At 38.5% G+C, this 24,384-nt stretch overlaps 1 protein-coding gene across 3 annotated transcripts in view; it reads left to right on the top strand.

Annotated features, from left to right (window-relative positions):
• Positions 1 to 24,384, top strand: part of IFT81 (intraflagellar transport 81) — a 41,153-nt gene that overhangs the window by 4,100 nt on the left and 12,669 nt on the right. For all 3 annotated transcript variants that reach the window (XR_009745740.1, XM_061466267.1, XM_061466266.1), the window contains exons 4-10: positions 1,005 to 1,094; positions 2,144 to 2,209; positions 2,528 to 2,638; positions 3,852 to 3,936; positions 11,416 to 11,579; positions 14,227 to 14,322; positions 16,282 to 16,428. Coding sequence is in view for 2 of the 3 variants with exons in the window: in XM_061466267.1 (XP_061322251.1) it covers positions 1,005 to 1,094; positions 2,144 to 2,209; positions 2,528 to 2,638; positions 3,852 to 3,936; positions 11,416 to 11,579; positions 14,227 to 14,322; positions 16,282 to 16,428 (759 nt within the window). In the remaining variant the exon portion in view is untranslated. The remainder of the gene's footprint in view (positions 1 to 1,004; positions 1,095 to 2,143; positions 2,210 to 2,527; positions 2,639 to 3,851; positions 3,937 to 11,415; positions 11,580 to 14,226; positions 14,323 to 16,281; positions 16,429 to 24,384) is intronic.

Here is a 24,384-nt window from a genome sequence, read left to right as displayed (position 1 = left end):
TCATTCATTTATTCCAGCTTATCAGTGTGTTGATATTAAAACAACCAGAAATGAGCAGAGCATTCTAGATGCTGGTTCCCTAGGGTTTTATAGAATAGAATTGCTGCTTCATCACACATAGCTGGGATGTCTTTGTTTGAACTGGCCATTGCCATTTTATTTTCAACATTCATATCAATTGCTCTTTCCAGGAAGTAAGCAATGACTTGATCTTCTCTTTTTAGATTTTTCCATCTCACTGAATGGCTGTTTCTGTGGAGATTATCTTTCCTTGTGTCTCAGCTTGCATTTCTCCCAAGTTAAATCTAAATTTATTTCCTATCCATATTTCTAAACTCTTTCTGTCCCCTGTTATTTCTCTACCCACACAGACTTTCACACTGCCTCTCAGTTTAAGATTACTGGTGGGCACTGTACTGGTGTGGAAGTAGCACACTGTCTACTTCTTTCTAACCACTGAACTGCATATATAAATCTCTGTAATATACTGAGGGCATGATTATGCAATGTGTCAAAACTGTTTCTCACGTGTTAAGTCGGGTGTGCTCTTGGACTGCTTTGATGGATTGAAGCTCAGTGCTCTCTAAATTCAAGCCCCGTTGCTTTGATCAAGTATATTGTGGGATCAAACTCTTCCTTTTTGGGCTGATAAATTTATGTATGTGATATACACACAGTAAGAGAGAATAATTTGTTAATATAGCATCATCCCTTTCAGATAACATCTTATCTTCCTGTTTTGAAAATACACTGCATATTATAAGGTGAAAATACCAAAGAAATTGTGAAACTTCTGAGTGTACCTTCGAGTAGAAGATAATTCGCTATTTTTTTTTTAGGTTTGCTTTATAAGTTGACAAGCTTTTGTGATGGAAAAAATACCTTTAATTCTTGTACTCATCATACTTCTTTTTAAATATTTACTGTCTTAGTAGTAAAGCAACATGTTGATCTGAAAATCCTTAAGAGAGCTCATTCTGCATGGTTTTTATTTCATTTTATAGTATGAAGAACTGATGGAAGCATTTAAAAACCTACATAAGGAGTGTGAGCAGCTCAAAACATCTGGTTTATCTACTGCAGAAATAAGAAGGGTAAAAAAATCTGACAAAATCACACAACTTTTTTTTTGTTGGGTTTTCTTTGAATGTCAGTAGTTCTATTTTTGTTGGGTTTATGGACTCACTGCAGTGCAAGTTGTAGAGGTCAGAGCGGGTGGGCACTGCAGCTGCCTTTTGAAACTGTTCTCTGTTGGCAAACAGCTTAGCAAATCCTCACTTGTGCTTAGAGCTGAGCTTTCTGAAGCAGATTGGGAACCAAGGCTGCCAAGATTCTGTTCAGCAGGATTTTCAAATATTAGAACTCCCTTTCCTCTGAATGCAAACTGCTACAAAGCTGTTTGCTTTACTGATGCAGGGTAATAATTTCAGAGGGAGCTGAATGAATTAAGAGCTTAAGTCAATAAAAATGATGATCCTGTGTGGCCCAGGTGTTAAGCAACGAGATTTGCCCTGTTTCAGCAAAATACTGAAAAGCTTTACACACTCTTCAATAAGACATACAGAGAAGTTAAGCAAATGTTGAGATGAGGTCTAAATTTGGAGAATTTATTTCCTTTTCTCTTATAACTATCAGTTTGTGGAGCCCTGCTGCTGTAAAATAGGAGAATAATAATTAAATACATGTTTTAGCACTATAAAGTATTTCTTCTAACACAACATTATTACAAAGTGTCAGCAAACATCACTCATCTGCAACTTTGTGCAAAATCGTGTGCCAGTTAACATTAAGAACCATACGTTAGACTGCATGAGGTATTGAATTGATACTGATTTTTGCAAGGTGGTTTCTGTTTGTTTGGTTTTAGTTTGGAGAAATCCACCTGCTTTTATTTTAAATGTTCACATTAATAATGGAAAGTGCAGATGAAGCAATGTCAGCAGAAACAGAGTGGGAACTGTGGGGGAAGAGAGAAGAGAGATTGGGATCCTGCATGTTGTGATCATAGATCAATAAAATTATAACCACTTCAGTGTATTCAGAGAAGAATTCTGATTTTCATATTAATTTGAACAGAATTTAGTCCAATCCGTATGATACTGTAAATAAATTAACATTTATCTATTTTTTTTCTGCTTTTTAGGACATTGATGCAATGGAAGAGGAGAAAGATCAACTTGTCAAAAGAGTGGAACGTCTTAAGAAGAGGGTAGTAAGAGAAGTGACACTATTACGTTTCAGTGTCATAGTCCTTGGCTTGCAACTCTGATTTTGGAATGCAAACAAGGATTAAGATAAACATACTCTATGTCTAGGAAGGAATCAAGTAACTAATTGACCCACAGAGAATCTCCCTAGGCGTTAGTCCAGAGCTCTTAAGAATCTTGGGTCCAGAACTTTGCTGTCATTTCTGAGTAGTAACATGTATGGAAAGGAAGTGCTCAGTGAGCCTGTGAAACACATGATCTCTTTAATGTATTTCTCAACTATCTGACAGTAACATGCACTATTTATCCACTTGCTGTAGGTGGAGACAGTACAAAATCATCCACGAATTCTTGAAATAGCAAGACAGCTTCGTGTAGAAAAAGAGAGAGAAGAATCTTTGGCTCAACAGAAGCAGGAACAAAAAAATCAGGTACTGCCATAAAAGCATACCTGTTAAAATAAATAGTGGTTGACATGTGTTTGGGAGTAATGCATTTAAAAAAGTACATCAGGAACAACAATCCAGTGTTTCTCCCAGCACCAGAAAATTAAATCCCATTTAAAATATCTATGTACATTTTAAGGGAAGAGGCTTGACCCTGCAAGATCCACAGACCTCATTCAAAGAACTTGGCTGCTTCAGCTGCCACTGATATCATCATGTAGCAGTCCCAGGATATGTTCCATGACTTACTGTTGTAGCACCCAAAGAGAATTCTTTATATTTATGGGAGTGAGCAAATGTTTCCTTAGATTTGTATCTCTGCATCTGTACCAAGATTTCAAGGGCTGAGGAACACAGCAAGTACCTCAGCTTTTCACTGGGTGGGAATATTGATGCAGGAGCAACCTTGGGATTTTGGTCCCTGAGTTTGACAAAAAGATTGTCCTAGGAAACACTGGAAGCAGTTAACATCCAAATTCCCCAGCTATGTTGTCAAAACAAGATTCTTTTATAAATCCAGTGCAATATTGACATATCATCTTCCCAAATTCTGTAGCATTAACTTCAACACTGTATTAAAAGGGGAAATCCCCACATAGTATTGCATTTATATCTGGATGTGGAATCCATGTGAATCAGTTGGTTGTCAAGCTGCTGAGTCTTTGCTTGAACCTGGGTGAGATCACAAGTAAATGAATGTGATGTCCAGCTGATTCCAGTTCTTGATGCGTGTCATCTGAATCACAAAAACGATCATCAGCTGGGTGTTACCTGGCATCAAGCTTCCCAGTGTGCTGTCAGGTTGGACAGTGGATCTCTGTGACAACTCAGCTGCATTGCAAGAACTGCAGTACAAGGATAGTTAGCTGCTGCAATCCTGAGTCTTGCTGTCTTTTTGTTGTTGTTCTGATGTTGAAGCTACTTGTATTTTTGGTTGAAAATTAAGCAATGAATTTCTGCCATAGAGAAGAAACCACTTGGGAGAACAAGAATCCTCCATGAACACTACAGAATATCGAGTAAAGCCAGGCCAATTGCTGAGAATTTGTTTTGGCACGTTCCCTTGGGAAACAATCAGCAGATGTTCATAGCTATCATTTTTTATATTTGGGATTTTTTTGTACTTTTTTTTTTTTTAGGTGTTTGAATATGCATTTCAAAGGAATGAGCTTATCTGTGTCCCATTCTCTCTCCAAAGTTGTTCCGTGCAGAGCAGAGATTGCAAAGAGCACAGCTCCAGCTGAAAGAAATGCTTCATGCAGCAGGGGATTCAAAACCTGAAGGTAAGTAGTAATCTATAAAGGCTGGGGGTTTACACTTCTCTGTTAGAAATGAAATCAAAATTGGCTGCTGTCAGTAATATGGTAATGCCAGAAAGTGTACAGAACTTAAGAGGATCTAAGGAAAGAAACAGCTCATGTTCTAAAGTCACATGCTGGAGATACTAAGGCTGAATATGCCTTGCTACAAAAAGCCAAGGAAACAATCACAGGGGAAGATGATATCAATTATACTTTTGAGGTCCACTTCTTAAAAAAGCTTTAAACCAGTTAAATACTGAATACTGACTATAATACTTTGCAAAAAAACCCACAGTTGGAAATACAAGGGGTTGGAAAAATCAGAAACCACTTACTAAATCAGGAGCTTGTCTTCCCAAAGGTTTTATGCCTTTTATATTTGTAATTGGGTGTTGGTGAAATGCTGCTTCTGAATATTTTTTCCTCAATGAATATACAGATACATGAAAATACTTTGGTTTATTCAGTGTAGGTTTGTTTCTTCTAGTTACCTCCTATAAATACTTTGAAAGTTTGGAAAGCTTTAAGGCCTCTTTCTCATTGTAGTGCAATTTTGTGTTGTAGGTTTGCATGGTACTAAAAATAAAACTACTTTCTAATTAGGCAGTTTTATAGATCATGGTTTTTATATATATACATACACTCACTTATGATTATGTTTATAAATATTTTACTAGATATATCTATCTATTGAAGCCTGTATATTTAGATATAAATATATTTGTTTACATATGATAATACTTTGTTCTCATTACACTATTGTAGCTGATTGTCTGTTGCTGTATTACATTAATCACAGAATCACAGACTGATTTGGGTTGGAAGGGACCTTCAGCACACCCCCTGCCACAGGCAGGGACACCTTCCACTAGAGCAGGTTGCTCCAAGCCCTGTCCAACCTGGCCTTGAACACTGCTAGAGATTGGGCAGCCACAGCTTCTCTGGCCACCCTCACCACCCTCACAGGGAAGAACTTCTGCTGAGATGAGCTAAGAACTCATCTCAATCTTCCCTCTCAGTTTAAAGCCATCACCTCCTGTCCTATCACTACAGGCACTTGTAAAACAGCAAGATTTTTTCTCCTCATTTTCAGTGATACCTCAGTTTGCAAATCACCTCTGCAAATAAATTATATTAATTGTAGAGAAAGTTAGTACTATAGGATTGTTTATCAAAATAGCAGGTGGGAAGGAGTTGCAGTTACTAGATAAATGCATAACTAACTGTCTCCAAGGGCTAAGATTTGACAATATCTAGGTTTCTGCTGGTTTAATCACTTTGAGGGAAATATAAGAAGGATTAGCCTGGCAGTTTGACAGCAAAACTGGGAGTAAGGTTAGGGTTCAGTGCTTCAGATGTATGTGATCTTTGGCAAATCACTTACCCCCCTTCAGTCTGTCTCTTGCACTTAGTCGCTAATAACACATCACAGGATCAATAGATGTTTTATGTGCTATTCATACAGAGATTAGGGTTGATTTATAGGCAAATACTTTACTGCATGTAAAGTAGCATGGAGGTGTAAGACTCAGAATGATACTTTCTCAGGGCTTTTCCAGTTGCATTCGAAGTTGCTGTGGTAAAAAAAAAGCCATAGAATGATTTTTATTATACATATAAATTACATCCAAAATTATAGAATCTGTCTATAAATTTAAACTGCACAAAGTAAGTCACTGTCCTCCTCTTTCAGGTGTAGTTAATATTCCCATTGCATCACATAACTGCTTTGGCAGCCGCTTTGAGTTAGAGAGATTTTTCCATCACCACCACGTTGCATTGCTGTTACTTTGTGATTTTACTTTCTTTTATGATGCTCATCAGCTGCTGAAGCACAGATTGAACTAAGAGTATCTGAACTATCTTCTCTACTCCAAGGGACCTGCAGTGGATTTTATAACTGTTCCATTTTTGCAGTAGGTATCAGAGAGTTTATTCAGCAAAGCTGTGTCAACAGTTCTATTTCAGTTCCTGGGTTTTCTTTTTAAGGCCAATGGAAACTTGATGGGTTCAGTTCACAGAAGCAAAGGTAACATAATAAAAGGCAGTAAATATGTCATTTAATCGTTGAGATGAAAATAAAGATAAAGTTAACATATTTAATTTCCTTATCTTGAGTCCTGCTTGCAGGGGAAAAAGTGTTTGGATGTTCTGAAGAAAAATTCAGAGTCATTACTCAAGAAAACTTGTGTTGAAATGTTGCCCAAACAAAGTTGCTCTGCAACTGCTTTTCTCTGTAGTAGTTACAAAGACAAAGCCTGTAGTAGCAATTGCAGAATGCCAACTGTGTGTTTGAAATAATTGAAATGAGGTGACCGCAGTGCACTGAACAGGATCCCATTTATTTTAAAAGCTTTGTTGGGCTACAGTTAACACAATTTATTTTCCTTTAAAAACTCCCTCTGGCTGTAGTTTAGTCCCTCAGCTGCCTGCTCAGGTCAGTATAAGTTGTGTGCTGACAGGTCAGGAGATGGTAGGTGTGGATTTTCACTGGAATTTAGACTTTCCTTTAAAACGATTTTATAATACTTCAGGTGGTTTTACTTCTAAAGCAAGACACAATGATAGAAGTTGTTGATAATGAATAAAAGCTTTTTTGTGGCTTACAGATGCTGCTTTGATCACTTCATCCTATAATTAAGTTAGGATGAAGTACTTTAAAGAAATGAAAAGGAATGCAAGTAGCACATATTGATGAGTATCATTTGTATGTAATTAGCATCAGTCTGCTTTAGCTAAGCCAGGAAAGTACAGCTTATGGTTAGTAGGTTTGTAACTCTTGGAAATAGAATATTTAGAAGACTTTGTATTGTATCATGAAAACCAGGTGATTGTTTTGAAATGCTTTTTGGACTAAGGTTGATCATACTGGTTTCTACAGCAGACTCCTTGGTGGTTTTTCAGTACTACTCAGTATATTTAACTACAGAGAGGCAGTTGCTGTTGATAGCAGTAACATGAATTTAGAGTTTCTGGGAATTTTTTTTGGTAGTCTTGTTATTCCAGATATGAATAGCACTTTTATTAGCACTGACCACTTGTCTGCATAACCTAGCTTGTGCTTCCTCAGCAAGATTCCCTTCTTTTTGCTTTGAATATCTCTGCTGGCACAAACAGAAATGTTTAATGCCAAGAATTGATCAGAATTACTGAAATTCTTGATCTTTGGTCATTTTATAGGACATGATTGTTCACTTTATTGGCAGAAATATGAAGAAGTGGATGACTGGAAAATATTGATTAAAATAATGTATTAAGGTGGTTATTGATAAACAGTGAAATGTGTAATTTCTATACTTCATTAAGTTAATATGTAGTAATAGATCTAGAGCACTGAGAACCTCAAAGATACCATTGTCGTGGTATATTATAGATGTGTTTGGTAAAGGAGAATGGCTTAGGTGGAACGCTATTTCCATCTTGAAATGATTTCTTTATTATAAAGTCACTGTCAACGGATACAAGCTCAGGGGTTAAAGCACTTTTACACTAACCTGATGTCTCTGATGAGAATTCAAGCCTGGTTGGTCAGAGTCATAGTATTGCTGTGGCTGACTTCTTTAAGACCATTGACTCTTAACTGGCACCCTATTTTGAAGAACAAACAAGGCAGCATAATTCAACATGGGCTCTGTTAAGAGGATTAAAAGGAGTTTGTTGAAGGTTTTAGAAAGAGAATTGCTCAGGGAATCATCACCGAGTGGATGCGTTTCTACTTGGGACATGCAGAAATCAGTGTGGGGCTCTTTTTTGTTTAGTATTTACACTGGGCACCTGAAAGAAAACAGCAGATGAGGTCTGGTGAGATAGCCAGGAGAACTAAAAATAGGGGCAATGACTGAATAATGAGGAGACGGTTGATTCGAAGTGACCTTAATCACTTAGGAAGCCAAGTCGGTGCCAACAGTATGTATTTTAAGGAATAGCAGAATGCCAGAGTATTCCTCTAGGATGTCATTATAGCATGTGGGACATTTTCCTAAGAAGTGACTCTGAAAAGGACTTGTGGGCCATAGTATAAAATGGGAGAACAGTCTGAAAGATGTGGTGCTATCCATATATTTATTTCTGGAAGAAAATGCAGTGGGAGAGTTATGTTACCTCTTCTTAGCTCTGAAGTATTCATCACTGCAACACTGTCCATTGAACAGAGTTCAGGAAGAATGTTGAAAGGTCAGAGAGATTTTTGAAGACCATCAATAATGATAAGCATGGGAAGAATAACTTACAAAGGCAAATTCTGGAAGCTTTTTAGTTCTTCAAGGAGATATCTTCAAGGAGATTTTGATCATAACCTGTCAGTGTTTGCATGTGCTAGGCCTCTGATATCACTTCCAGTTTCCTTCTGCTAAATACTGGAAGCTGTGGAGGGAATAATTTACATACTCTCTTAGTGAGGGTGGTTGCAGAAAGGGAAGGGAAGGCTTTGATGGAAGTGAATGGCATGTGGAAGTTTGTTCTAGATGTGCCTTCCTATGTGTCTTAAAGTGTTGGCAGGTAGTCTATGAAATGAGTGCTCTTCTTGCACTGTCCCCTTTTTTTCTTGGTTTAAAATTAGTTATTGCTGCAAATAGTTTTGATACAGGATGCACACAATTGGTAGCCTGAAGAGGGAAAAGAAGTGAATCAAGTTTTCATAGAATGGTTTTAGATCTATTAGCAGAATTATGCATAGAAAATTGCCTCTTTTCTACGTGACTGAGCAAGCACGAAGAAACTCCTCTCCCATCCCTCTCTTTGTAATAATAATAACAAAAAAATCTGAATGGAAAACATGAGTTGCTCTTAGTATCTCTCCACATGTAAATACTTGGTTGGCAGAACCTTGCTAAAATAACCTTAGGGCACAGAGCCAGGCTTTCTGTGCAGCTTACGTATGTGGATTTTGTAACCGTAAGTCAACGCTGAAACATTAAAAACAGAATTTATATGTGTAATGGAAAGGTTTAAAGCATGCTTGCTTTTCTTTCCTCCACCCTGGGAATTTGAAACAAGAATGTTTTTCAATGAGAAAAAGATTAAACCAAAACCTGCCCTACGTTTTGTTTTTTTAAGGTTCTGTTAGGCAGCAAACGTAGCTCTCAGGTAGTTACTTCTCCCTGTGTGATGTTGAATTGTATAGGAGGGAAAATATATCTGGAGTAGTTAGGAAAGAAACTACATTAGTCATGAGGGATGTTGACATCATCATGTCTTTCCCCATAAAGATGTCAAGTCTTAACTTGCTTCATTGCTTGCTGAGCCGTCAAGAGTAAGCGTGATGCAGAACCAGCCAGTGTGTAAAAGGAGTTGGTAGTAGCTCAGAGGTACCTGAGAAATGGATCTAGATAGTGATCAAGGCTATAGCCTGTGGAGGCATATGTCTGCACTCTCATGTGGAGTTGTTCAGGCATGGTTGTTTCCTGAGTGTCATAGCTACAACAAATAGAAGCATGTACAGTTTTATAAGGAAACTGGAGAGGTGGAAGAAATAAAGTATAGGCTGTAGATGCAGATTTCTTTTGCTACTAAGAGGAAAGGAAGAAATCAGTTTGATTAAAATATTAATATTTAATATCAGCATAATTAAATTGATATCACTTTGGTTTCAACACCAAAGGTCTTGGTTTTAAATATCAAACTGTGTTTCTTGTCAGTTCTGGGGTGGTAATTCTGCTCACAGCATACATGGGAAGCTTTGCTGCATTTGCAGAGGGGGTAGATCTCTAGTGAGACATTAAAATGTGGTCCCTTATGCCCAGCTCTGTTGTGGGCTGAGGAAGACTGGAATCAAGTTCTTCTGGAAGAAAGAAGTGGGAAATCTCAGTGAGTCCAGGTGTGTTTGTCAGGGTATAGCTGTAGTGCCATGTACATAATGGCTTTTGCATACCCATTCTGTTAACCCATTCTGAAACCAGTATCAATGCTGTTTGTTTTGCACAAGATAAATGACTTTTCCACAAAGGGGAAAAGATCCTGTGGCAGTGTTGCTTTTCATAAACACAGAAATCAACCAACTAAACTGCTGGAAAAGAGGAATTCCCACTCCTGTTTAGTTTATGTTGACTTGACTTTGTTAGCAACCCTACTTTCCCTAGGGTCTGTTTTCTTCTAGTTCTTGAGGCTTTCTCAAGAGCTAATGGCTTATTTCCCCTCTGGCAGCTAAACCCAGTAGCTGTCCTTTCAGTCTGAGCTGGGAGCAGAGGGTGAGGAGGATCTAGAAGCCCTGGGGGCACATTTTCCTAGGCTTCTATTTCACTTTGCTCTAACCTCCTCCTTTTGTCAGTCAGGGATGTGGTCAGCAGGCTCTTCAGCCTGAGAACCACAATTTCTGCTTTCACCTACCTCCTTTTCCATCTCTGTTGCACTTTTTTTTAGCTGTGTATTGTTCTTACCTGTAGGTCCCTGTATTTATCTGCTATGAAGGCTAAATTACCTGGTAAGAGCCAAGTCATCCTAAGCATGGTAACATGCAGTGTGCACCGGGCTTGCGTAGAGCATGACTTACAAATGGAGTTGCTTTGCTCAACAGATTTTTTTCTATCACTACTCAGGCATTCCTTCTTGGTTTTTCTATTTTATTGTTATTTTCAGCATTCGTAGTCTATATCCTGTCCTGAGAGTGAATGCTTGTTCTTACAAGAAAAAAATAGTGTGCTATTTACAGGAAGGCAATTTATAAGTGTTCCAGCAATGCAAAAGACCCTTAAAGTAGGCATACATTAAATTCTGCTCATTTTAAGGGCTTTTTAGATGCCAGATTGGAATCAAGTTTTATTTTCAGGGAGACTTTTCAAGGATATACTAAATCTATACATGAGCTAGGCCAAATTAAGATCTTTGTACAGATAAAGGATTCACCCTGAGATGATTTCTGTCTATAGATGAAGTAATTCACATGAAACAATGAACTCTGTAATCCTTGAGTAGCACCAGCTTCAGGATGCACACTCCCCTGGTCCAGCCAGGGAAGTTCTAAGGGGTACGGCATAGCTGTGATATGCTTTGCTGCCCCTCATCAGCATCTGCGTAAGCAGCCACAGTCTAGCTCTTCACTTTTAAGGTTTCAGAAGAATGTAATTCACAACACAAGTAACACAGAATCCAGTGTGTTGATGTGTGGAAGGTACACATCAGGTTAATGGCTTTCTGTGTCAGTGCTGCGTGTTGAATTTTGCATCTGATTCAGCTGGAATTTCATGTAAGAAGGGATTTCCTTGTTTGCAGATGAAAAGATTCTGTCAAGGAGTTAATAGGTATATGCTGGAGATACAGATGGATAATAATACTTATATTATTTAACATCCAGATTAAAAATCTAAATCAAGTAACTACCTGTTTCTTTGAGCTCTGAAAAGAATACTCAAGTGTTATGCTGTTGTTATCATAATCTGCTACTAGATACTTAATGTATTGGTGAAATCAGACTTAATTATCTGCTATGTTACTTTTATAGACACACTGATTTAATTTGCTTTTAAGGTTTAATGAAGAAACTGGAAGAGGAGATAAATTTCAATACATACCTGGTTACTGAAAAATTACCTAGAGAGCTGGAAAGCAAGAAGAATTCAACATACATCTTACAAAAGGTGGCTGCAGAACCAGCTATGAGCCAATCTGATCTCAATGTACTTGAAAGCAAGGTAAGCTAACCAAGGCCACGCTTAATTTGTATTCCATAGCATAGTCTCAGGTTCTTGTACACTACTTTATATCCTTGAGAAAATGTCTAATTCCCAAAGGAACATCCCTTCAGTTGTAAAGCAGAAGATGTGTTAATTACTAAATGCAAACTCCCAGACAAGTTCCTAAAAATACCCACCAAGCAAACAAGAAAACAAGCCCCAAACCAAACCCAAACCAACCGTGTCCTTAAATGCTATTTAGAAAATCGTGTTAGCAATTTCCTGTGGTATGAGCAGAGGTGTTAAATTAGCACTAAAGATTTGATTTTAATTCTCTTCAGATTTCACTTGGTTTAAACTCTCACTGGTTATCAAGGGAGTTTACAGCAGCATATAGAGAGCGCTTATGGAGTGGTGAACAAATGTTCTCAGGGTGATACATCTACACAATATTGTGTTTTAATGTGCAATGGCTCAGAACTCCTTAGTGTTTGGAATAAGTCTGGTTTAGTTGGGAAGCCCAAAGGAAATCTGAGAATCAAGTACTTACTTTACCTTTCCAGATTTTTTCAGATGTTAAAAACAAATGGTGTTAGAATGAGCAAAAGTCCTTATTTGTAGTATATATCCAATATGTGCAGAGGTATTTGTTGCCACAGAAGTCCATTTATTTAATTCAATGAAGTTTTCATATCTGCATGATCCTAAATGGAAGATTAAATAAGTAACATTATATTCTAGAAGAATTTATATGAATGTTAATTATTCGTATTTCTACTCATGCTGAAGATTTACAATGTTAGCTAGGGTTGGAAGACTAGTCCTACATAGTACTAGCTACGAGACTGTTCAGTCTCAATGTCAGCTTCTTTTACCAGCTGGTTTTTACTAACCCTGGGATCTCCAACTCAGGCTCTGCTGTGAAATGTAGATAACGAGGAAACAGAGTATTTGTAATGGATCAGAGAATGATTTACCCATGGGTGTGGGCTGCCATTCACCATCCTTCTTGTGTCTTGAAGCAAGTGATCAACTTCACAGTAGCCTGTGCATTCACACACAGAGCATGCCAAAGTAATGCAAGAAAGAAATGCCCACGGGTTTCTTGGATCAGAGGAGAATCAGCAGTCAAGTGTCATCAGGAATACATTCTATTTTAAGGTTAAGACTACTTTTAACAAAAGTAAAGTCAGTGACAGCCTAATGCTATTTTGGATCCCGATCATTCGACTTTTAAGGATGCGGCATTATTAAATGGTAGATGAGGTCTGAAATAATAAACCAGCTGTGTGGTTCAGCCTCCGCTTTCCTCAGGCATGTTTTCTAATCACAACAGTGTTTGTGGTTGCAGTTATTTCTTTCAGCCACACTTGAAGCCTGGGTTTGTGCTTTCCTTTCCAAGACTATTGTTGGGGTTCTTACAATATTTTGGGCAATATTGTAAAAAGATTCAAAGTTGTTTTGTTTTTTTTCCCCTCTTTCTCCATGAGGTCACCTTTTAATTTGTTATATTTTGGAAGTATGCTCTTCTTAATAGATAATAAACCCAAAATAGATAATGTCATCTACTTGGCTGTTATCACAGCATGGCCTTAGACAGCATTTCTTTTTTTAAAAGTCAACCTTCTGTTTTCTCAGTGCCTTAAAAAGGAACTGGATTGCACTGAGAATGCCACAGTCCTGCATTTTCTAACATATAAACCAGGAATTTATTCACACAAGGGAATTCTTATGCCATCTTCAAATTCAGGCCTGTTCTACCACTAATAGCTTTTGTAAAGGAATAGAATTCGCAGGTGGTGGAGTATTTTTAGTCCTGTGGAACACTTTATTTGAAATACTTAGGTTTGAAAGTGCACGGATATTGCTCATGGAAATGTCTGGGGAATGCCCAGTGCTACCTGCGGTACGATTTGACATTATTGGATTTCAGCACATATTTACACTGCTTATCAGCACTCATCTAGTTAGCAGAGAATTAAAGGAAGGTTGCTAGGGCTGCGGTTTCCATGGCTGATGAGAGTCCCGGGGTAGCATTAAGTCAGGACTGGAAAAGCTGGAATCAGTACACTGGTGTAGCTGTGATTTCCAGGTGCAGTGGGCTCTAAAGCTTCAGCTAGAATGAACATCAACAGTTTGAGACTGTGGACCAGCAAAGAGACTGTGGAGAAACTGCGTTCTGGAGCAGTAGAAAGAAAGTACAATAGAGCTGGAATATGATGGTCTGCAACTCTTTTAAGTATTGATGAATTTGGTATCACTTAGTCTTTGCTTGCTCCCCTTTAAACTTGTGATAAATGGTTGAGTGAAAAGGAATGTTAGTTAATATTGATAAAATGACAGTTTTCATACAGTATGTCACAATATGAGTCTTTTTTCCATCTCTACCGAGTCCCTTGCATTTGCTCTCCCTGTACACCAGTTTATTTCATTTTCAGGGCCAACATCATGCTTCTGCCTTATCATAAAGGCACAGAACTGGAAGTGCAAAACCTTAGCCTCTTCCTGGCCAGTGCTTAATGACTCACTGAGGTTTTTGGGTTTGTTTCTCTGTTTTAAAAATGGAACTAGCTGGATTGAAAATCTGGTTTGCAAAGCATTTAATTCTTGGGAGAAGACAAAGAAATAAAGCTCCATTTCCTTAGTTTTCTGCTCTGTCTTGCAGATAAATGAAGTAAATGCACAAATGAACCAGCTTATTGAGAAAAGAATGATGAAGTATGAGCCAGCTGATAGCAAATTTTCCATGTACCGCCAACAGGTAAGGAGGAACAAAGCGTTTGTTAAGCAGAAGCAGTGCAGCAGTTTCAGTCCCTGATTGGTTTGTGTCCTGATTTTTGTCTTTATTTAGCATAAATCAGTGAAATGCATAATAAGGGAGGACAAAAAGCAAATAAAAAGCTGTTGAACATATGTATGTTTAGGGCTGAGTCAGACACTTGCTTTCAGGCACGTTAGTGAGTTCGTATCGACTGCTGTCCTTCTGCTGTTAGGTGTTGACTTCAGCTGCATCCCAGCAATTGTGGAAGAATCATTTTGGAGGAGCTATTTTGGTAAAGCTCCAGCTGTGGACAGATTCTTAAGAGGCAGCATGTGGGCTGATGGCTGCAGCCAGCCCTGGAGGCAAGGCTTGCTTTCAGTTGTACCCCTTGCTTGTGTTTTACCACATGCTATTTTTCCTGTTGCATCTATTAAGAAGGTATTCTTTGATTTCTTTTTTTCATCCTGAGGCTATAAAATAGTCTTTCTATAAAATAGGCTGTCTGGTGTAGTCTGAGTAAATTCACAAGTTCTAAAAAGGATTTATGAACTCTGAGATTTTCAGAGCTTACACAGAAATGTGGTTTCTTTTCCAGGCAGCCTGTACCACTGCTAATTTTAATGAAGATTTTCATGATGATGCTTATGGTGATGGTTCAAAAAATAAAAAGGCTGAAGTAAAATGGATCAGTGGGAGGCAAAAAATAGTGATAAAATGCATCCTGCAGTTCAGTCACATATGCAATAGGAAATGCACCGTTTTGTTCCGTAAGAGATGCTCTTCTTCCCGAAAGAAAAGCTGCCACATAATGTGCTGGTAGCAGGACCAGCAGGCTCGGGATATAATTGTGTTCAGTGGAGGAACCACTGCAGGAGTTCAGGTTGCTGCTGTGAGTTGAAAGCATGCAGTGGTCTTTGCTTTGTTCCGCGAGGGACCGGCTTCTTTTCCACACAATGATCGTATATATTGTTCCACAGTTTGTCGCTGCAGATATCTCATGAAGCAAAGAGCCGAGATCCTACCCCAGCAGAACTCTGATAGGTATATTTTTAGACATAAAGCTGGTTCTTTTCACCTAGTGGGAGAAAGCTGCTCTGTATTTTGCTTCATTTCTTTGTAAGTTTTCCCTTTTGTATGAAGAAACCAGCCATACCTCCAAATTCCTGCACCTGCATCAAAATTAATCTGTTGTGTCAATAAAGATGCCTTTTTGTTTTACTGAACAAAAGTACACTTATGTTCTAAAATCCATCAGCTTCTGGTCAAATCTTGGGTACTATGAAATATTGTCTTATATAAAATACTGGTTTTTAAATGCTCTATCTTCTAGACTCAAACAGAGGAATAATCTGTAATCGACACTATTTCTGTACGGTATTGCTTTATTCATTGTCTTCCAGCTATTTGCCAAGATTTAGTGGCTCAGATCTGCTGTTAGGATAACATATTTCTGTAGGTTGGAGTAGGTTGGAGTTATAAAAATCTGTATTATGACATTTGTGAAATCTTGGATAACTTTCCACTTAAGCCATGTTGGTGCATTTTACATATGCACAGAAAGGGACTAAGTAGAAGAAATGAAGCAGCTCAAATGCCTACCTTTTCTTCAATGAAAATGGAAAAAATGAGGTGAAGAAATGGAAATCTAAAATGTAAAATCTGTCGGCACGAATGTGTGAAAAAGGGCGTGTTTGGGATCTCAGCCATACTGAAGGAAGTTGGGAGCCTGCAATCAACTTTAGAGGAGTTGTGGTTTAACCCACTGTATCTAATGAATAATCAATGCTTTTTTCTCTGCAGTGAGACATGCTCACATTGCTTAATGAAAAACAGTTTCTGACAGTTAAAATGTGGTTTCAGTGGTGCAGTGCCTGAAATTTAATGGATTACATTTTACTAATGCTGAAGGAAGGCAGTTTTTACTTTACTTGTCCATATGCATTTTTAATGATCACGCAGGCATCTATAATGTCCCGGAAGAAGGAAGCCAAGGCTGAGCAACTCCAGGCTGCTAAGGAAGAGCTGTCCAATGTTGAAAAGCAGATGCAGCAGAAGACCAGCCAGGCCCATGAGTTGGAAGGCTCTGAAGTTCTGAAGGGGGATGAGGTATGCACTGTAACAGAGGATATAAGGGAGAGGAAATCTTTGAGAGATGGATCAGTTTTTGTTAACTCACAATTTTCTTTTAACTTTACGTTGCAATGACTGCTCCTACAGTATCCTATCCACCTTTATAGTATCCTGTCAAAATACATGGCCTCAGCATTGCAACACATTGGCCTCTGGGTTTTCTAATGCTCAAAATCCAAAATGATCATATTTGAAGACTTGTTTTTTTGAAGTACAGCTAATACAGGTGCTGTCCAGTGCTTTTAAATGCCTCCCACTATTTATACTGCAACAGTGCTTGGGTTGTAGCTATTTTCAAATTCTAATTTAAATTCCTCACATTGTACCTAATACATTGCAAGGTATATGAGGATTTAATGTTGGCTGTCTTGATATTCCAGACTTTGGATCAGAATAACATCAACATCACAAGGGTATGATGGCAAATAACTAACTACAGAAGTTAAGGATTCATTGATTAGGAGCTCAAGTGAGGAGTAACATTGATTAATTTTATTATTTGGTGTGTAATAAAAATCTGCATTACTGTCCATTCCCTATATGATATCTGATCATAAAGCACAACACCAGTAATATCAGAAGTGCAGTTAATCCTGTTGTAGTTTTGACTGAAATTTCCCCAGACCCTCCTGAAGCTCAGCTGCAGTACATCCTCTGACAAGCACAGTCACTGTAGCTCAGGCAAGTCATATCTGAAGCTGTACTTAATGAAGCAGCCTTTTCTTCTTCAGATGTTTGCAAGGAATCTGGCTGCTGCAGCTGGGTACTGGTTTGTCAGGAAAATGAATTGACTTTCCTGACGACAGTAATTTTTCTCTGTTTGGATAAAGCCTGTTAAGTGTACTTCCAGGAAGACTCACTAAAGCAAGGACTATTTTAGCTGCATCATTCTTTGATTTAATCTATCTTCTCATGCCCTCCTGTATTGCCTTCATTAGCACTGCCATTTATCAAGAGTAACACTCTGCTTTCTTTCTCTTTGCCTGTTTCTGTGCTTTTTTAACATACTACTCAAACCAGGGAACACCTTTTGTAGCAGGAACTCCCTTCCTAATCCCATAGGACATGCCCACTCCACAAACATCCTTTCTTTTAAAGGAGTCTTAAAGAGACTGTGGAAATGTGTATGTGTACACCCATACACCAAGCTTCCTGTGTGATATGGAGCCCATGCATGTTTCACTCGTGCCTCCTGTCTTTCTCCTCTTCTGTACATCAAGATGAAAACTACAGGTGGAAGTTAATGGCACAGACACTGAACAACTGAGATGTCGATTTCTCTTACCCTGACACGCTATACACATTCCAAGGGTGTTCCAAGCAATAATAAAACAACCACTGCATTAGATTTCTCTCCACTACAAGGTTTTGAGTCCCAGGGGCGATGTTGCTAGGGTCCTGGACAACTTTTTAAGTGAAAAATAAAGCTAGAAAGCAGACAGCCTGTGTTTCATGACGTGATGGGAAAGAAGTGTTTAATAGATCAACAAGAATGCATTACCAAGACAGCAGCATATGTTTTACATTATCTGCACATGCACAGATAATGCATGTGCAAAAATAATTAGTGTTGTGCCTGTTCTTGAGGAGGATAATATACTGTGATCCATAGAAATTCAAGGAGAACAGGGCAGGAGGGAAACCTTGTGAGGAGGAACCTCATGAGAGGCTTAATAATGAAAAATTTAAGTGTCTGACATGAGGCTCAAGACAGAAAAAAGACCTGTTTGAACATAACTTGCCTTCCTTTTGTTCAAATGTGTTCTGCTTTTGACTTCTTAAATCTTTCAAGTCTTCATTTTTGAGAAATGAGAAACAAATGACAGCACTTTGGGCAAAACCATCAGCTTTAAATAAGAAGTGCTTGTCTTTTCATAAGAAGCATTTCCTGGTTTGTCATATCCTTTCTGCACATTGGCCCAAGGAAGGCAGTACTGTACAATCCATGTCTTGATCATGACTTCATTAGGTAAACTGCAGTGGTACTCACAAGCAGTAGTGTAGAGCATTAAAAAGTGTTTCCTATGGCTAAAAACCAGGGAAGGATTTGAATTCTTGATTATTTTGATCACCTCTTTTGCAAAGGTCACAGTTTCCTCATCTGGAAAATGGAGATAGTGGTATTTAATTATTTCATAAGTGTCTGCTGCCAAAAATGCTGTGAAGGACCTTGGTACTGTACTTTCTGTATCTCCTTAAAGTACATTAATTACATTGCAAATGCATCTTACAGATACAGTACTGCTTCAGCCTAGGTTTTGAGAAGACAACACTGATAAATGAGACAAATAAGTTGGCACGGAAGCAACAGTGAAGTGAACAGGTTCTCTCTCATCAGTTCACCAGACAATCTTTTGCTATAGGTTCATTTCTGGTATGTTATGCCTTTAGATTTGTGTTTTCTGGTTCAGTGCTTTGTTACTCCAGCTTTGAGCCAATGCTGAAGGAAATCTTGATTAATGTAGTGGTGAGTCACTGCTGCAATACACGTGTTTGATGGGGACACAAAGGGGTTGTACATTCAACCTTCGCTTTGCCCTCTCAGACAGCCAAAAGCTTCCTTATGCTTTCTCGTTGCAATCACACACATTTTACATTTAGTTCCTCCAGTTTAAAAAAACGAAGAAAGCAGGGGTTGTAACAAATAGCTTTGCTGTCTTAAGTTTAAAATGGGCTTTTAATCCTGCCATGTTTTACCTATCTGAATGCTACAGTTTAATCAAAGAACTATTTTTCTCCCATTCTCCCTCTTACATCACGGCACTCACAAGACTTGGCAATCAAAGAAATGGTGCCTTCCCATCTTGTGCTGGTATTTGGATCCTAGTATTTGGATCTCCACTTGGTGAATGAAGTGCTAAGAAGACCTCAAAAGGTCAATCCTGGCTCATGTTTTCAGGTGCTGGTGTTCTCCTTTATTCTGTAATTGTAAAAAGGAATGTTACAGCATTTGGGGAGCTGTACACCTAGATAGACCTTAGAGGAAACAGCAGGGAATGACCAACTCATTTACATCAAACACAAAAAAAAAGCAGGAATAAATAGTCTGTTTCAGGGAGAACAGAATCTTTTCAAGTACTTCAAACAAAGCAAAATGAGCATGGGGTAGAGTTGGCAGGTTCCTCGCTGCAGCTGTCAGATCCTGAAAATTAGGGAATCAAATGTTGACACTTAGAAGGCTAGATGGTTCAATTACAAGTGATCCTAGGTAAAGCTGGGGTATTTTTAGCTCTTTACACAATGCATTGTGCTTTTCAGAGCTCAGCATAGGGCCCCAAGGACCTAGACTTTCCCAAGGCATCAGAACAGCAGTGCCATCGCGGTGCTTCGCTACAGCAGTTGAAATGAACGTGCTTTTGAGAGTGCAGCATGGAAAATCCTATCAGGTTGTTAAGATACGTGAGGTTTGCACATTCATTTACATAAGGAGTTTAATTTTCTCATCCATGCCTACCTGCCTCCTGGTAAAACAATCTAAAAAGGGTTTCACTTTGCAAACAGAGGAAGCAGTTTTGGACCATAGATCTTGCCACTTTTCCTCTCAAACTCTCAGGTCTGTCTGAATCCATCCAAACGAGTTACCAGGCTCCAAATTAGGTGGGTGGGATTTTAAGAAAGTAGCTGTAAAGGAGCTCACAACTTGAATGTTAAATAGTTTAAGCCAGGACCCAGGGGATGTTATCTTATCCATTTGCTATCTTTCTCTTAACTTTTCACTATGGTTCTAGGTCCAGTTATATTCTGTCTATCAAAGGCTCCTTCCGAACACAAATAGGAGAGTAGCTGGTAATCAGGGTGTGAGAACAACGGTGGCAAAACTGTAGGGCTCTTACAGAAGCCAGAGGCTTTTTGCTGTGAGAAGTTAACCATCATTTAAGCCAAATGTATGCAGTGATTCAGACGAATCTGTACTGAACTGAATGCTCGTTCAGCACCCACTGGTATGAATAAATCATCCATCTTATTGAGCTGTGCATTTTCAGTGATAACCAAGAATGGGTTTTCATTACAAAGATTCTGATTGATCCAAATTATTAGTGATGGCAACTTTAATATCTCCTTCCTGACTAGAAGCAAGCTCTCCTAGGAGAGATACCCTACTTAATGCTAGTGAAGAATTTTCCTGATTGAGCTGGCCAATAAGCAGGCTGTGGGATACTTTCATTTTAATGGATTGAGGTAATACTGCTCCTATCTTTATATTCTAGAAGTTTGTCCTCCTCTGTAGGAGTTATTAGCCAACAGTTGCTTAAATTTAGAACCTCTTAGGAAAAAATGCTGAAAATGTGTTATGATCAGGAACTTTTCCTGCCTGAATTTGAACACTTTGGACAGTTTTTACCCCTTAATTGGTCTAGTTAGAAAATTAAAGCATCTGTTCCTCAAGTCTTAATAGAAATAGAGTTTTTCTGCAGTTACTGGGCTTGTGCAAGTAATTTTATTAAGAAAACTTTATTTGGAACCTTGTTTAGATTATGTATTTCAGACAGATTGTTTTTTTTTTTATTAATACTTTACTTCCTGAAGTACTTTTGTATGAAGAATATTTTGATTACTATAACACCATCAAATTGATACAGTGATCCAGAAAATACTGGTTTTAAAGATGTGACTCGCAAGTAAGGGATTAATCTGGGATTTGTTCTTTCCTGAAAATAAGCTTATCCATTTTCTCCTTTAATCATAATCTTGGAATAAGAATCATGTGAAAACATGGGGCAAATGTTAGTTTTAAGGTGACAAAATGATGGGCTTATAGTGAAGGCATAAAACGAGGCATTAGAGAAGCTGGGTTTTGATCCCAGCTCAGCAACACAGTGATGCATGTGGTCAACATGCTTATGTTTGTTCCTGTGGGGTTCCCTGCTCTATGGTCCTGGAGAAGCCATTTCAATAGCTGTGGTTCCATCTTGTTGTGTTTAGAATTGTCATAAAACTTAATGACTTCACAACAATGTGATAAGACTTCATCTGGTGACAGCAATCTCTTTCAGGTTGTAATAAGTGGTGAAGCACAAATGCTGCTAGATCCTTTAGATTAATAACAGAACATAATACAGGGATGCTAGATACCTGCATACTGCAGGGCATTGTAAAAGAGACCAAAGCCCTGTTTTCATTCACTCTGTTTCATAATCTAGATTCCACACTTGTTATGTTCCAGTCATCCATAAAAATAGCCAAGTGAAAAAGCATAATCCTTCCTTGCTTTCATTTGGATAGTTTTCCTATCGCAGGGGCTCTGACCTGCCTAGCAAACATGGGGCTTCAGCCTTGTTTACTCTAACTGCTAACTCAGTGCCAGCATTTGGTTCTTGTCCAGTCATGTAATCTTTGAAGCTTAAATAACTATTTGCGTTAAGTTGCTTGAGAAAGAAAAGCTTTCTATGGCATGGCCTTGAGTGGTGCCTCACTGCGGGCACTGGCCGATCCCTGGGAATTCTGTAGGTTGAGCCTGCTGAGTATCTACGCAGGAAGAAGTTGACCTGGTCTATGGGAAAATGCCACTGCTGCTGGAAAACAGATTCCTTTGGGTGAACTGTAAAGTGATCCGGCTGAGCAGTGTTATTCTGCTGTGAACTGTGCAAATTATTTAACAGACCTTTTACCACAGCGAAGTACAATGTTTTATAGCACTTTAGGGGCTTGGCTTTTCATTTACATATAGATGGAAGCAGGAAATGTGCAAAGCTTCCAAAGTAATGCTTATGCAGATGAAAGCACTGGTATTTTAGAAGCAGCTTATATTTATTGTTTGGAAACCTACAGAATGATACTCAGCTTTTAGGCTGAAGAAACCCAATTTTGCCATAAGATCCCTACAAGCCGCTGACTTAAATGGATCCCAATCTAATAACTCCACCTCTGATTTTGGCCTTTGATATAAAGCCTTCAGTTAGCAGGATTTTGAGGGGCTGAACCTTTGGAGGAGGTGGAGGCTACAGATATTATCGTTGTTTATACCTTGTTTTGTCTCGTTTGCTGCAATAAAAGCTGTGTGAGAGGTTGAGGTTGCTTTTAGAAAGCCAGAGATTGTGCTGAAAGATAGACAGCATCCTCTAAATGAATAGGTTTTGCTTGTCAATGTGAGCAACTTGTAGTTCATTTTGGATGAAATTTTAATGATATAGTCCTAACTTAATCAACTAATAATAGAACATTGGTAGAACTAGCTCTTTAATCAACAAGATCCTTTGACTTCCATTGTAAAATACATTATGCTTTGAATATTGAATATGCAAATACTCAACCTCCCACTCGAGCTATTTTCAAGACCTTAAAAGAAGCTATAGAAGTGAAGAGAATAATAGTTGGCTTTTTATCCTGGGCTAAACTGACAGAAAACCATTGAGATTTGATAGCTGAATGTGGTCACGTCTTAAGTAAGTTTAATCTTTTACATCATTCTTTACTATATTCCACTGGTCAAATGAAGTATCTCAGGAACTACTTGATCAAGACTGTGCTTCACTTGGGTTTTCCTCAGTTAGTTGGGGACGTTATACTTTTGTACTCTCTTGAAAATCACAGAAACCTTGGTATTGTCTAAGCAATTAAAAAAGAAATGTCTTTTGTGTTAACTAAGAGACTATGAAACAGAATTGCTATGAAAAAGACTTAATTCTGGTAATACTCTATTCAGGGTGCCAATAATCTAACAGAGCCAGGCTGACAGTAACAGGGCTGCCTCCGCTGTGCAGTGCTGTGGCTTAGGTGACCTTGTCTACCCTTGTCCTAGGTTGTACACACAATGTAAACCGGTGTTCCAAAGCCATGCATAGTCCAATCTGCATAGAGCACATTGAGTAATTTGTGGGTTTGTTCTTTCACCAAAAACGTTTATAGCTTTTGGCTTTAAAAATAGTTCTGGAGCATAGCAAGAGAGAAGCAGCTTTGGCCTAGATATCGCACAGGATGGCAGATGAACAGGGTTGATTTCATTTTGGGCATTGTGCCCAGGACACTTTTTATAGAACATACAGTTACTCTGGGGGTTCTTGGGCTGTGGTCACACCGGTTTGTTGGATTTAGTCTTTGGAAAGGAGACGCATAATTTTGCACCAAGAAAAATTAATGTAAATTTCAAACCCCCAAGTTCCTTTGTGGCTGGGTTTTAAACTTATACCAGTGGTAGCGGGAGTCCTGTTCTCTCTGCGGGGCTGCCTGTTCTGTGCTCACATTGCACACATGGAACCTCTCCTCATCGAGGAACATTCTGAAGCCTTTGCTTACATCATTTACTTTAATCAATTGATTTACTTTCCATCTCTGGATCTGACTGCAGTTTTTAGTTGTGACTATCATTTGTCTCGTAGCTCTCACATAAAATAGAAGAGCTAAGCCTGTTTGACAGATGGAAAACATTAAGGCAAAGAAAAATACTGCATGTTTGTTTCAACACCTGATATTTCATAGGTGTTAGAACTGGAGCAAACATGGATTCAGATGTAAATTAGCTAAGGTGTTGAACTGTAAGGCTATTTTACTTAGTCTTTAATAAAAATCTAAATTCTCCATCATTTTTGAGTGACATGGATAGTGCATTTCACTGCTTCTGTGCAAGGACTCTGCTCTTCTTTTCCTGTTTTGAAAAACTCAGCCAATCATATCATTTAGGTCTGCAAGAGTCAAGGAAAGAGAACAACAAATTCTGACTATGGAGAACTGCCACTTAAAGGTTGTCCTTTCCCAGGCCCTCTTCCAATTTTTCTGCACTTTCTTATCATGTTTCTTGGTCTGCAGAGCATTTTGGGGCTGTGCGCTGCTGATCTGGTGCTCTGGTACCAGTGCAAACTACTATTACATTAACTTCTTTATTATCTGTGATTCTCACAACATTCTGCAAAGAGTAATTACTTTCCCAACTGTCAAACGGTGATGAGCAGAACGGAGGGCTCTCACTACTGCAAATGGGTGAGCTGGGACACAGAA

This window comes from Pezoporus flaviventris, unplaced genomic scaffold (assembly GCF_033815535.1).
Source record: "Pezoporus flaviventris isolate CSIRO_AGI_PZ_B2104156 unplaced genomic scaffold, CSIRO_AGI_Pfla_v1 ptg000041l, whole genome shotgun sequence".
NCBI classification, from domain to species: Eukaryota; Metazoa; Chordata; class Aves; order Psittaciformes; family Psittacidae; genus Pezoporus; species Pezoporus flaviventris.
Note: the sequence above shows the minus strand (reverse complement) of the source record. Positions and strands in the feature narration are given on the sequence as shown.